We start from the raw sequence: 14,733 nt of genomic DNA, 5'->3' as shown, positions 1-14,733 counted from the left end.
TATTTCACTTCACTCCCCTGTTTAGGAGTCAGTCTGGAGTACTGACCAGTGCATAGGACAGACTTGCTCAAGGTCAGGGTTGGGGGTGCCTGTGTTTCCTGGGAGCCTGCTGCCAGCTCCTCCTGGGTACCCCGAGATGAGGTGGGGGTAGTGGATATTCCTGAAATCCTCTCCCACCCTGGGAGAGAGCCAGGGTAGCACCAGCACCTGAGCTGTCCAAGTGACAGGTGTCTGTCCGAGCCCGGTGCTGCATGGTTCTCGTGGCGCCGGGTTCGACTGAGCCCACAGAAGGGCCCCCTTGCTTAGATGTCCCCAAGGACCTTGGTTTTCAAGGTTGACCCCCCCACCCCCACCCCTCTTCCCTCACGCAGCCTCCAAAGACTGGCACCACGGGGGCCGGGAGAACATCCTGCTCTGCACAGACTGCCGCATTCACTTCAAGAAATACGGCGAGCTTCCGCCCATTGAGAAGCCCGTGGACCCCCCACCATTTATGTTCAAACCTGTCAAAGAGGAAGATGATGGGCTCAGCGGGAAACATAGCATGAGGACGCGGCGGAGTCGTGGCTCGGTGAGTCCCCACGGCCAGGTGATCTGAGCCTCTGGCACTCCTGACCCCTTCTCCAGGTTACTAGGATGCTGGGGGCTGTGCCCACCAGGAGGAGGATAGCAAGTGTTTCATTTTAGGTAAAGAAACAGACCCTTGAGGTGATGATATGCCCAAAGGCATTAGCTTTGCCTGTGGGGCTGGGAAGAACCCTCTGTTCTCTTCTGCCCTTGCGTCAGTGGGAGTCAGTGAGGTGTGTGGGTGTCAGTTTCTGGCTCAGTGCAGGCTCTCCAAGTCCCTCAGACCTTCCTCTGGCCCATGGGCTGGTCACCTCCAGTGTGGCATATCTCTGTTATTTGGAACTTGCAGGCTTTTTTTTTTTTAAATGTTTGATCCAGTTTTGCAAACTTTAGGTACGTTTTTCTACTCACTGCATAGTCCCTTCCACAAAGAGCCTGTGTTTCCCAGGTTGGAAATGTAGCAGGGACCTTTGGGAGTGAGAGTTTTCCCAGGTTGGGGGCTGAGGATACTGCCAGGGTCTTCCCTGTGGCTCTGCCCTCCCCAGAGGCCCTTTTAGGCAGGTGGGTGGCACCGTTGACCTTCCTCAGACCTTTCCATCCTGTCAAGGCTGCTGTTGTCCTGGCTGCCTGGCCACTGCTCATTCAGAAGGGAGCAGATGGACCTGTGTGAATCACTGCACCCCCATCTCTCCTGAGCCCCTGTGGCTTTGTGCACACATGCTGAAGTGTTTGGTGGTTTTAGGAGCTGAACTTCATTATTTGACAGCTTATCTCTTTGGGTTACTTCCCATCCTGTCAGATGAAATCAGCAAGGGTTTGGTTTGGTTGTGTTGGCAGAGTGAGCAGGTACATGGAATAAACAGGGTGAGGTGATCTAAAGCTGATTTTGTGTGTAATTGTCATTCTGGAGAACTTGGCAGAGTAGACTGCCCTTGCTGACTATTGCCCCTCAGAAAGCCTCTCTCATTTCTAGCACATGTCATTCAGGATAGTCCTGGAAGATGAGTGCTTTGGGTTTAAGTTGAGACTCTCTCTTTTTTTTGTCTGAACCCACCCATTCACACCCTTCTTCCTTAGCTCGATATTGACCTCTGTGCGGCAAGGGATGGCCAGAGGTGCCTGTTTGTCAGAGGTTGGGGTTCGCTGTGAAGCTGGTGGTGGGGTCTGTTCTTGAGGCTCCTGCGTGTGTGCTGGGCTCAGGTGGCCTTCGTAGGGACTGGGGTCCAGTCTCACCAGCCTCCGGTTTGGGTGGGCAGATGTCTACACTGCGCAGTGGTCGAAAGAAGCAGCCAGCCAGCCCTGATGGTCGTGCCTCGCCCATCAACGAAGACATTCGCTCCAGTGGCCGGAACTCCCCCAGTGCTGCCAGCACCTCCAGCAATGACAGTAAAGCAGAGACAGTGAAGAAGTCGGCCAAGGTGAGGTGCTGGGGGTGGGTAGTGGGGACTGCTCAGCCCCGCCCTCCCGTTAAAACCTGGGCTGCTGGAGTTGGTGTTCAGCTTCCTTGGACATAGGGCCACAGGTCGTTTGTGGAGCCGCCCTGGGCCCCAGCATTGCCTTGGCCGAGAGCCGCAGACTGGGGCCTGCGGAGAAAGGGGGTCCAGCACAACTCCCAGCACTGACCTTTGGGGGCTACTTCTGCCTCGAGTTTCCCAAGGCCTCAGAGGCAGAAGGTGGAGGGTGATTAGAAAGGCTGCCTCCCCACAAAGCCAAGTTAATCCCATCCCTAGATACTGGTTTCTTGCTGGCCCCTTCCAGAGCTCTCTTGCTTCTGGAGATGGAGCTCAGAATGTGGGAGCAAGAAGTCAGCAAACAGTCGTTATTTCCCCCCTGAGGCTGATGGGACATCTTCCCTTGACCTGATGCTCTTTTTGGGCTTTCACCACTGCAGAAGGTGAAGGAAGAAGCCTCATCCCCTCTTAAGAGCACCAAGCGCCAGCGAGAGAAGGTGGCCTCTGATACAGAGGAGGCTGACAGGACCAGCTCCAAGAAGACAAAAACCCAGGTGAGGTCTGCAGCCGAGCCATGTTGACTGCAGCTGGCAGCTAATGTCCCTTGAGAAGCCCCCAGCCCAGATTCTCCGTGGGAGGTGGCATGGGGTGGCTGCCTCATCTGCGCACAGCATTGTTGTGTGCCAGGCACTAGCAACGGAGGGCAGAGAGAGCCCCAGCTCTCCTAGAGCTTCTGTCCCTCCCTTCTCTGGCCCTAGGAGATCAGCCGGCCCAACTCGCCATCCGAAGGTGAGGGAGAGAGTTCAGACAGCCGCAGTGTCAACGATGAGGGCAGCAGTGACCCCAAAGACATCGACCAAGACAATCGCAGCACGTCCCCCAGCATCCCCAGCCCCCAGGACAACGAGAGTGACTCGGACTCCTCGGCCCAGCAGCAGATGCTGCAGGCCCAGCCCCCAACTTTGCAGGCTCCCAGTGGGACTGCTCCAGCTCCCTCCACAGCCCCACCGGGAACCCCCCAGCTTCCCACACCAGGGCCCGCGCTGTCGGCCACTGCAGTCCCTCCACAGGGTTCCCCCTCAGTCTCCCAGCCCCCAAACCAGCCGCAGGCTCCAACAGCTCCTGTTCCCCATGCCCATATCCAGCAGGTACCCTCCCTGCACCCACAGCGTCTGCCCTCACCGCATCCCCCACTGCAGCCTCTGACTGGGCCGGCTGGCCAGACCTCTGCCCCGCCTCATACCCAACCCCCACTGCACAGTCAGGGCCCCCCTGGCCCTCACAGCCTCCAGGCTGGGCCCTTGCTGCAGCACCCAGGTCCCCCTCAGCCCTTTGGCCTCCCTCCCCAGACCTCCCAGGCGGCAGCTCACCCTCACACCTCCCTGCAGCCCCCAGCCTCTCAGTCAGCATTGCAGCCCCAGCAGCCCCCACGGGAGCAGCCCCTGCCACCGGCACCCTTGGCCATGCCACACATCAAGCCCCCACCCACCACGCCCATCCCCCAGCTGCCGGCACCACAGGCTCACAAGCACCCACCTCACCTCTCAGGGCCCTCGCCCTTCTCCATGAATGCCAACCTCCCACCCCCTCCAGCCCTGAAGCCCCTGAGCTCCCTGTCCACACACCACCCCCCCTCGGCCCACCCCCCACCCCTGCAGCTCATGCCTCAGAGCCAGCCACTGCCTTCCTCCCCTGCCCAGCCTCCTGTGCTGACCCAGAGCCAGAGCCTGCCTCCTGCTGCTGCCTCCCATCCTCCTGCAGGCCTCCACCAGGTGCCCCCCCAGCCCCCATTCGCTCAGCACTCCTTTGTCCCTGGGGGCCCTCCTCCCATCACTCCTCCGACTTGCCCCTCCACCTCCACCCCACCTGCGGGACCTGGCCCCTCAGCCCAGCCACCCTGCTCTGCTGCTGTTTCTTCGGGAGGCAGCATACCTGGGGGGGCAGCCTGCCCACTCCCCACTGTCCAGATCAAGGAAGAGGCTCTGGATGATGCTGAGGAGCCTGAGAGCCCCCCTCCCCCACCTAGGAGCCCGTCTCCGGAGCCCACTGTGGTGGACACCCCCAGCCATGCCAGCCAGTCAGCCAGGTATTGGTCCCTGGAAGTCGGCACGGCTGGGGCAAGGACGGGCTGGGCAACTGGGGGCAGGCTGAGGCCTCAGCAGGGGCCCCCAGTGAGAGATGCGGCCTTTCATAGGTTCTACAAGCACCTGGACCGGGGTTACAACTCCTGTGCGCGGACAGACCTATACTTCATGCCTCTGGCGGGATCCAAACTGGCCAAGAAGAGGGAGGAGGCCATTGAGAAGGCCAAACGGGAGGCCGAGCAGAAGGCACGGGAGGAGCGAGAGCGTGAGAAGGAGAAGGAGAAGGAGCGCGAGCGGGAGCGGGAGCGCGAGCGGGAGGCAGAGAGAGTAACCGTGAGTGCTTGTCGGCGTGCGAGTGGGCGGCCTGTGTGTGCAGGGAGGGGGCGCTGGCCACGCCAGGCCTGGAGACCCTGGGGCTGCCGAGCTTTGTGCAGTGCTGCCTGGTTCATTTTCACGGCAGTGGAGGATTGGGTGCTGTTTCAACCCCGTTTGCAGGCTTTTCTGAAAGTGCCGCTCATCCTTGAGCTACTGGTCTAACTCGGGCACCCGCCGGTTCCGGCCTGGACCTCCTTTCCCAGTGCTCACCATGCGCCCCCTCCCTTGGCCCTGGCAGGTTCAGGCTGATTCACAGCATCCAGGTGGTGTCAGGGAGAGGGCCTGTCCTTGCACTGCAGACCTCTAGATCTGAAGGGACCAAAGAGAAGCTAAAGGGGAGGAGAACCCGGCCATATCAGTCCCCCTGGCAGCCCTGGTCTGTGGCATTCTCCTCAGCCGGGTCACCCACCTTGCTCTCGCACAGATACACACTTGGACACCCACATGCACTAGCTGTGTCTCACAGAGACACAGACCGAGACCCATCTAGGGTACAAGGGAAGCTGCAGGCACAAAGGAGACAGTCACAGCAGGGTCTGGACCATGTCCCTGTGCCAGGCTCTCACCTGTCCCAGGCCATGGCTGGGCCAGGTATCAGTGTCGAGGTGGAGGGACCAAATTGGCTGGTCAGTGCAGGATGGCAGCAGGGCAGGGCTCACCTCTGCAGAGTGAGCATCAGGCTCAGCCCCTGGGCAGGTGGGCATCCACCCCTCACACCCTCCTTTCCTTCAGCAGAAGGCATCCAGCTCAGCACATGAAGGCCGCCTCAGTGACCCCCAGCTCAGTGGTCCTGGCCACATGCGGCCATCTTTCGAGCCACCACCAACCACCATTGCTGCTGTGCCCCCATACATCGGGCCAGACACACCTGCCCTTCGGACTCTGAGCGAGTACGCTCGGCCCCACGTCATGTCACCCACCAACCGCAACCACCCCTTCTACATGCCCCTCAACCCCACTGACCCCCTGCTGGCCTACCACATGCCCGGCCTCTACAACGTCGACCCCACCATCCGAGAGCGGGAGCTCCGGGAGCGGGAGATCCGGGAGCGGGAGATCCGGGAGCGCGAGTTGCGGGAGAGGATGAAACCAGGCTTCGAGGTGAAGCCCCCGGAGCTGGACCCCTTGCACCCAGCCACCAACCCCATGGAGCACTTCGCCCGGCACAGCGCCCTCACCATTCCCCCCACTGCGGGCCCGCACCCTTTTGCTTCTTTCCACCCGGGCCTGAACCCCTTGGAGAGGGAGAGACTGGCCCTGGCGGGCCCCCAGCTGCGGCCTGAAATGAGCTACCCTGATAGACTGGCGGCTGAGCGGATTCATGCCGAGCGCATGGCATCGCTGACCAGCGACCCCCTGGCCCGACTGCAGATGTTCAACGTGACTCCGCACCATCACCAGCACTCACACATCCACTCGCACCTCCACCTCCACCAGCAGGACCCCCTCCACCAAGGTAGGTTCCCTGGTTGGGCTCAGAGGGTGCTGTGGGTTGAGCTCTGGTGTGAAGGGGTACAGACCAGAGACAGAGCTGCTGTCCAGGAGCAGAGATTGTTCTTTTCTAAACAAATCCCTAATTCCTGGGCAGTGTTAGAATATTCAGCATCCACCTGGGAATCCTGTTGTTGCTTTACTCACAGACAGCCTTTGTCTCTGCTCAGCCCCTCAGCTCTCCAGAGCTGCAAGTCCCGGGAAAGCTGAGTCATCCCGGGGCCTTCTGTCTGCAGCCTCCTCGATAAAGCTTAGGTTCTTGGCCCTGTGCCCAGGGCGGGCAGGGGTAGAGGGAAGCGGCCTGTGCGTCCTGTGCTTACTGAGGCGGGTTGAGGGACGGAGGCGGGGCTTGAGGGGCAGGGTAGGGCCTGGGGGCCTTTGGAGCCAGGTGGAGGCACCTGGGACACCCAGGCAGGCTATAGGTTGTCACTGTGTGAGAACTTGAAAGAACAGTTCTCTATTCCCCCTTAAGGAATGGGGTTTGAGCCTCTGCTAGCTTTGAGCTGGCTCACCTGGCCAGGGCTACCCAGTCCTGTCCACTCTGGGAATGAGAGCTCCTAAAGGCCTGCTGACCGGCCAGCCGAGGGAAGGCTGGTCTGAGGCAGAGACAGGCACGGCTGGGGTCCCTACTCCCTCCACAGCTCTGTAGACTGTCTAGATGGGGTGGGAGGAGGGTCTGGCCCTGCTCTCGAGTAGGCAGGTGTGCCTGCGCCCTGGGACCAGGGTGTGCTGTGGAGGTCCCGTGGCACAGCCTGCATGCGGGACTTCCACGTGGGCAGACCTCTGTGCTGGGGAGGACAGCTGATAGAGCAAGGCCCAGAGGGAGGGAGGGAGGACAGCACCTTGCTTCCTACCTGTGTACCCAACCCTGACGCGGGGAGCCTGGACCGTCTCTAGGCAGGTGGTTCCAGGGAAGCCAAGCAGCTGTCACATTCACCATGTGGCCCTGACACGGGAAACTCTGATGCCACCCGGTGTGGGCCTTTTAAAAAGCCCTGGTGTAACCAGCAGATGTGCCTTAGTGCCATCTGAGGACAGGCATTTGTTCACTCGTTTATACAACATTCATTCATTCATTCGACAAATGTATACTGAGCACCTGTGGTGTGCCAGGCACACTCGTAGGTGCTGGCGACACCCTGACGTTTACCTTCCAGATCTGGGAGGCAGTCAATAAAGGTGTCTCAGGTTGTGGAAAGCACTCAGTGTTCTGGAGGAAAATAAGCAGAGAGAGGGAACAAGGGAGCTGGAGGCAATGTTGCAGTCATGAAGAGGGTCATGGGAAAGCCTTGGCAAGAAGGTAACTTTTGAGGAAAGACTTGAAGTAGGTGAAAGGGCAAGGTTTTGGAAACCGGGGTAAAGCATCTCCAGGCAGAGGGAGAGCGTGCAAAGGGCCTGAGGCACGCAAGAGATTGCTGACTCGAAACCAAGGGCAGCAGCCAAGCAGATGACATGCTGAAGGGAGAGCCAAGAGGTTTGCTGCCAGCAGGGAGAGCAGGGCTTAGTCGCCCTGTCCCTGCCGACCCGCCCTGCTGGCCTCCTTTGGGTTCTCCAGGTGAAGGGCTGGGAGGCAGGCCTCTGGCAGTTAGCCAGGGGCTCTGCTGATCCAGGGTCCTCAACAGAATGGGGTGGAGGAGACTCTGCCTGTAGGGGGCGCTGAGAATGGGAGGAGGAAAGGTGTACGGAAATGGTCAGCTCTTCACTTCTTTATTATTTTGTGGAGGTGTGTGTGGTGGGGGACAGCCACTGTGGGTCAGGGATATTGGCAGCCCTGGTGACCAGGAGCCTGTGGTGAGGAGGAAGTCACTGGTAACTACAGCCAAGGAGGGCAAATATTGAGAGAGCCCTGGAGCCCTGCACCTCCTGCATCTGGACTTCTGCCCCTTTTTTAGGTTCAGCAGGCCCAGTTCACCCGCTGGTTGACCCCCTGACTGCTGGCCCTCACCTGGCTCGTTTTCCCTATCCCCCTGGCACCCTTCCCAACCCTCTGCTTGGACAGCCCCCCCATGAGCACGAGATGCTTCGTCATCCAGTTTTTGGTAAGAACGCGCCTGGGGAAAGAAGGGTCCAGTGTGAGGAGCTGGGTTGGTGGTCTGGTCTCATGTCGCCATTCATTCCCTCATTCATGTATTCAGCAAATACTTGCTGTGTGCGGGGAATCCACCTGGGAACGGGTCAGGCAAACCCCTGCTCTCAGAGAGCTGGGGTGGGAAGTGTTAGCATGTAACAGGAGCCAGGACGACAATGGTGGTCAGTGAAGGAATAACAGGTGCTGAATTTAAATCGGGGACTCAGGGTAGGCCCCCCTTGCAGAAGAAACACTAGGCTGAGGCCTGAAGCCCGAGGAGGAGTGAGTTCCCCTGGCAGGGGATCCGAGGGACAGTACTTTGGGCCTCTCTCTCGCGTTAGGGGAGGCTCTGCTCTAATGATACCTGCTGAGTAAATAGCCTCTTGCTCCTCCACTCTGGGGGCTCCCTCCCAACCTGACCTCCTTGCTGGCCTTGTCCTGGCCACTCCCCTGACCTCCCTGTATCAGAGGCTGTTTTGTGTTTGGCAGGCACCCCCTATCCCCGAGACCTGCCTGGGGCCATCCCACCCCCCATGTCGGCGGCCCACCAGCTGCAGGCCATGCATGCCCAGTCGGCTGAGCTGCAGAGACTGGCCATGGAGCAGCAGTGGCTGCACGGACACCCCCACATGCATGGTGGCCACCTACCGAGTCAGGAAGATTATTACAGGTGAGGCGGGGATGGGCCAGGAGGGTGGGGCCAGCTGGCTGAGCCCAGGCTTCCCCACTACCCCACCTGTGGACCGCTGACCCAGCCTAATGGCCGCCCCTCCTGGCTGTGCCCTTGGCGCTCCTCCCACATCATCAGGCCCAGACTCCTCTGCCTTGGCTCTGCTGGGCCCTGGCCTCTTGGCCATAGCAGGGATTCCCATGGAGCCATCTTGATGGGAGGGAGACCAGGGGAGGAGGCCACCTGGGGCACCTGCATCCTCGAGCTGCACGCCTGGTCCCGCCTGCCAGGCCTGATGCTGACCACTCTTTCTTGTTTCTTTTCTTTCCAGTCGACTGAAGAAAGAAGGTGACAAGCAGTTATAAGTTATTTATTTGTTAACGCTGGCTGTGGAAACCCCAGTTCTTGGGGGGAGAAACAGGACTTTTTACATACGTAGGAGCTGCAAAAGCAAAAAGAATATCTTCTAAAGATTTCTTTATATATTTAAAAACCCCACAACTAAAAATGTATCAGCTTAATAGTGTTCGTTTGTAGAGAGGATTCCTTGAGACTGGTTTGGGTGTCCCTGCATGACAGTCCCCCAGAAACTTAGTGCGTCCTGGACTGGACTGAACACTCGGAAAACTCCCCTGCAATCTTGGGGTTTGATTTAGTTTTGTTTTCCTTCCTTGATTTCTCAGTAGGTGCTAGAATCCAGTTCACACCCTTCACTGTGCGTGCAGACACACTCAGTTACGTGTGTTCCAAAACCCACAAGGTTTGCAGACAGGCGGCATATGAGTTTGGAATCCAAGAGCTATAATTTTAAAAAAATCTTTTATTTTAATACATTGTAGGAAATCTTCATAATTTGAGAAAGTTCTGCAGCATGGCTTTTTACGTCTGTAAATAAATAATTTTAGAACAGCCTTTTTTTCCTTCCACAAACTACTATTCTGATCTATTTTTTCCAGCCATGTCGCTAATTCCTACCAGCTATTGACAGAATACAGAGTTGATTTTTTAATAAAAAGTTATATATAATTATCCCTTTAATTAAAGGGAACAGATGGGCGTTTCTAATTACAAGTGGGCAGAAGCTTGGGACTAGGTTTGGTCGCAGCAGTGAGCAGCCGGGTTTGCAGGGACAGTGTTACAAACTGTTTCCTTTGTTTTGCTGCTTTGATTTTCACCTCTGTCTCTTCCTAGCTTGTGCTTGGCCAGTGGTGCAGACGTCTGTTAGAGCGAACCACTTTCATTTTGCACCAGGAGCGCAGGAATTAAATGTCCACCCTTGTTCTGTCTCTGCAGGATAGAAAGCACGTTTCTGTGTGTCTGATTGTAGATTTCCTTGTAGATTTCCATGCACACACATTTGATTGTTCTGGATGAACTGCCTTTTTTAATACTCTGACAATTTCATAAACATTCTAGAAAATTCAAGAAAATGATTCCCCACAAATAGCACATATGCTTGCCAAAGGAATCTGTTAGAAATCTGCCCTTTTGTGTGTGTTGTCATTTGGATCTTCTTGTGGTGAGGCCAGGCCATCCTTGCCACAGCTGAGGCTGCTTTTGAATGAGGGAGACCCCAGAGTTGGCACAGTTTTGGGCAGTAGCCTGTGTGTCTCCCCCAGGAGCAGGTCCATGCATGGTGACCCACATCGGACTGGGAAACCATGTGAGCCCCACTCTTAATCCTGGAAGTAGGAACAAGAGTTGCAGCCACAAATGTGGAGTGGGAAGGCAGGCTTCCATCTGGGAGATGCCACTCTGTAGGGGTCAGGCTGTCGCAGAGAGCCCGCCTCTGCTTTCTAAGTCGCTGACATGATGCACTTTCTCCAAAGCAGAGTGGGGGGATTCTGGGGATGTCTGCACCCATTGATCAGGCTTTCTGCCAGGATGTGACCTGTTCCGTTCCTCTTCTCTCAGACGCTTGAGGGCTGTTTCTGCTGTGGTATATGGTGGTCGTATCCAGGAATTATCAGATGACGAGAGAAGGAAGGCCCTGTGGGTCAGTGGACATGAAGTGCGTCCTGAGCTGCATAGGGGGTAGGAGGAGAGACCGGCGCTTTGACCCAGAGACCGACAGGTATTAGCTCAGATTCAGGTTCCGGATTCACACCTGCATCAGAGGCATTTCCAGTTTCTATTAAAACCATGTTTGGTTTCAGTTCGGCCAGATAGAGGATTATTTCGTCTGTTGACAATGTTTATAGTTTTTCTCTTTCGTTTTGTCTCATTCTGTTTCTGCCTTAACTTTAGTTCCTTAGAGGGGAGGCAGGCTCAGATGAACCTCTTGTCATCAGACTTGTGGCTGCGTTGGCAGGAGGCATTTGTTTCCTCTGGGGGTGGTGATGTGCCGTAGGGGCCAGGGGGGCTTGCTCTCCTGCGGGGCGCTCTGCGGTTCTGAGAGGCCTCTTCACACTGCAGCTTCTGCTGCCCTCAGGCTCCTGCGCTGATGCCCCACCTCCTCCCATCTTTTCTTTCCTTTTGGTAGAGCACAATGCCTACCATTCAGTTAAACCTTCTTGATCTCCTCTCTCCATCATCCATTTTTCCAAAGAAGAGAGAGACTGAAGTACTTCCAAGTCTGTACTTGAAAGCTGTCCGAAGGTGTTTTCTTGTTTGATTTTGGTTTTCTCCCCATATCCCAAGGTGAAGCACTGAGATTCTTTCATTTAAAAACCCACAACCTGAAACCCTCACCTGGTCAACTACAGTTGGTTCAGAGGCCCCAGACCTTCACAGTGTCTTTGAAGCCCGACCCCTTGGTATCCTTTTGGATTTTCCTTCCTTTTGTTTGAAGTTTGGTTTTGCTTTTCTGTGTTTTGTATGTATCTTGTTCAATGTTGTCAAGATTGAGCTTCACATTTCACTGCAGCAGAAGCAGAGCAGAGTGTACATTCTGATTTGCTACGTTTATATATATCTTGAAGCTAAATGTATATATGAGTAGTTTGCCATGAGATAACACAGTGTAAACAGTAGACACCCAGAAATCGTGACTTCTGTGTTCTCTCCATTTGAGTATTTTGTAATTTTTTTGAAATATTTGTGGACATAAATAAAACCAAGCTACACTACAACAGCTGGGTGTGGACCAGTGGACTGTGTCTCATTCCTGGGAGTGGGTGGGGATATTGGTGGTTGCCCCTACCAAGGTCCCCAGGGTGGGGAATGGGCAGAGGGAGAGTCTGATTCTCAGATGTTGCTGGCACACTGCTTACCTCCCAAAGCAGCTTCCAGAAAGATCCCTGTCTGTGTTGCCTGGGAGGAAGAGTTTCTCTGGTGAGTACTCTTGCTCTCGAGGGATGCTGCAGCCTACTGATTGGAGAAAGTCAGGGCCTGCAGTGGGCTCCCCAAGCAGCAGAATGGATCTTAGGAGGGTGATGGCATTGGGACCAAGAACACCCTCTCCACTCCCCATATCCCTTTCTCCCCCTGCCATTCACCCTACCCCTCTGATTTGTGGGACCATGGGCATGTGGCTCCTCCTCTGTTTGAGAGGTCTGAGCCACCCACCAGTACAGTGGCCTCCCATTTCTGGCTACTCCTCCCACCTTGTTCCCTCGGCACTTCTCCCCGAGCGTGCCAGTGCCCCCACCCCAGCCTCAGCTAGAGTTGCCCTCCACGTTGAGGATGCATCCTAGCCCCCTGTGGGGGGAGTCTTAGCCACTGACCATGCAGCAGGGGGTCTGTAGGGTATGGGTGTGGCCATTAGGAGGCAGCAGTCATCAGGAGGATTCAGGCTCTGGTTTCAGAGACTGTCAAAGGCATTTTCCTGAAGCTTCAAGACTGTCCCTGGAAGTATATATGCTCACCCTTTTGTCTGGGATATGGCCATGAATTTCTAGATGTTTTGGGAGATAGAGCAAGAGCAACCCAGAGCACTTACTATTGATCAACTTCCCTCAAAGCAGTCAGGGCAGGCCTTGTGGTGAAGGCTTGGAGAACAGCGTGTGTCGGGCACTACTAATTTAGGGCATGGGAAAGCTTTACCACTTGGGCCCAAGTGGCACACACATCAATGGCCCTAGAGACAGTCTGCGTCCTCCAACAGCAGGAGTACTGCTTGGCAACTTGGGTCGGTTGGGGGAACGAGTGAGGGGCCTGTAGACTAACTATGGGAGGCACGTGCTGCTATCATCTGGGTCGTGGATGAGAAGGTGGGATGGGAGCAGCTGGGGGTGTGGAGGGAAGGCCCAGCAGCTGGAATCCAGGTGCCATCTTTGTTGGTCTCACAGCTAAACCGTGCTCTTAATGAAACTGCAGTTTTTAGGAGGCATAAATTTATGAATTACAAATTTCAAGAAGGTCAAAGGGTACGACGTAAGTGTCTGTGAATGGATACGTAGAATTATGCTGCAGAAAAGGCCCCCATCAGAGCTGCGCAGCTTGTAATAGTTTCTCAGGCATGGACGACTGTGGCCATTGTCCCCAGCTTGCTGTGCACCCACTCAGGCAGAGCGCCTGCCATAACGAACTGCTGCTGGATTTGTGAGGAGATAAAGGTCTGTTGTCTGGCAGCTGTGCCCTTGGCCAGGCCCTCGCCTCAGCTGCTACCCAGATGAAAGCACTGGGGTGCCCCTTGGCCCCTGTGAGTGGACCCTCAGCTTGGGCATGGTGACTCAGCAGCCCCTCAGGTTCCGCTGCAGTGTGGGCTAAGAAAATGGCACTTTGCAGGGCTGGGTGCGTGGGCGCCATATTGATAAATGTCCATGGTAAGCTCTGGTGAATGAGGACCTCGCTTAGGCACCTCCTGGGTAAATCGAGGTCACTTAATCCACAGGGTAAGAATGCACAGGAGAGAGAACAGCAGTGACCTCCCACGTAGACATGGAGTTGCAAGACCCTCAAATACCAGGACCACAGAGCTGTGCAGTTGTGGATGCAAATAGCTGACCGTGTGAGGGGCAGCGCTGGAGCGCTTCTGCATGGAAGCTCGAGGAGACAGTCGGGGACACCCTCACCCGAGCCAGGAGCCCCTTGCCAGTCTCATGCCTTAACACCATACCCTCTGACCACACGGTGAGACCTGAACTGAGCCCTCTCTGGATTCTTGGAGCTCCTGTCGGAAGGCAGGGCCTGGTGAGCGTTGGGTCACGGGAGCTGCAGTTTGAATTGTGGACGGAGCATGCAGTCCAGGAGCAGTGCGGGCCTTACCCTGGGACTCTCCTGCCCTCACTGGGTACTCTGTTCCGCATTTTTGGCCCTTGGAGGTCTCAGTATCTGAGGTGTCTTTTTCCCTGGGCCCTTGCTGGGTTCCCAGCTGCCCCGAGGAGCTCTGGCAGTTCAAGTGCTGGGTCCTGATTCTCTGCTCCTACCCAAGGTGGCTTCTCTAGTAGCTGTGTTTGCCAGGAACAGCTTCAAGTTTTGTGCCATTGTTTCCTTTTGGCATATCAGGGACCCAGGCTGCATAAGCTGCCCCTGCATCCCCCACAACCCAGCTGTGTGCCTGCATCGGCACTCCTGCTCGCCCTACTCTGGACACCTCACTACTGGACCAGGTTCTAGTGTGTGGAAGGTAACTCGCTCCGTAAATATTTGCTGAATGAATGAACAGGCCCCGCAGAGGAAGACTCCTTGGTGCAGTGTCCAAATGTGCTGTTGAGTCATAGGCATGGATGACCAGATGGAAGGACCTTTAGCCCCATCGAGGGAGCTGGACCCCCTGCTGTGCTGCCTGAAGTGACCCTTCTCTCTCTCAAGTTTCTCTTAATCCTGCCTCCCCTGACTAGCTGTGCCTGCTCTGGGACCCTCCAGCACTCGGGCTCCAGTCCTGGTTTACACCCCTCTTGGGTGGGGAGGGGTATCTGCTTTACAACAGTGGCTTCTGGTGAACCCCTGCAGGGACACCCAGTGTGGTGAATTAGATTAAAGACAATCCTGTGTCACTTAACGGGGGGTATGTTCTGAGAAATGTGTCGTTCGGTGATTTCGTCGTCATGCGAACATTCAGGGTAGATGGTTATAGCCCACTACACACCTAGGCTGCGTGGTACTGATCTTATGGGACCTCCGTCGTGAATGCGGTCCGTCCTT

General features: G+C 56.1%; 1 protein-coding gene across 9 annotated transcripts in view; it reads left to right on the top strand.

Annotated features, from left to right (window-relative positions):
* The window catches only part of RERE (arginine-glutamic acid dipeptide repeats), a 409,123-nt gene extending 397,332 nt beyond the window's left edge, over positions 1-11,791 (top strand). For all 9 annotated transcript variants that reach the window (XM_058552817.1, XM_058552816.1, XM_058552812.1 and 6 more), the window contains 9 exons: positions 372-571; positions 1,824-1,985; positions 2,459-2,572; positions 2,777-4,104; positions 4,213-4,435; positions 5,213-5,933; positions 7,861-8,007; positions 8,526-8,706; positions 9,038-11,791. In XM_058552817.1, the coding sequence (XP_058408800.1) occupies positions 372-571; positions 1,824-1,985; positions 2,459-2,572; positions 2,777-4,104; positions 4,213-4,435; positions 5,213-5,933; positions 7,861-8,007; positions 8,526-8,706; positions 9,038-9,071 (3,110 nt within the window). In that variant the 3' untranslated portion in view covers positions 9,072-11,791. The remainder of the gene's footprint in view (positions 1-371; positions 572-1,823; positions 1,986-2,458; positions 2,573-2,776; positions 4,105-4,212; positions 4,436-5,212; positions 5,934-7,860; positions 8,008-8,525; positions 8,707-9,037) is intronic.
* Positions 11,792-14,733: the final 2,942 nt, after the last annotated feature.

The sequence above is a fragment of the Diceros bicornis genome, chromosome 13, assembly GCF_020826845.1.
Source record: "Diceros bicornis minor isolate mBicDic1 chromosome 13, mDicBic1.mat.cur, whole genome shotgun sequence".
Taxonomy (NCBI): domain Eukaryota; kingdom Metazoa; phylum Chordata; class Mammalia; order Perissodactyla; family Rhinocerotidae; genus Diceros; species Diceros bicornis.
The sequence above is the reverse complement of the archived record's forward strand: the minus strand, read 5'-3'. Positions and strand labels throughout refer to the sequence as shown.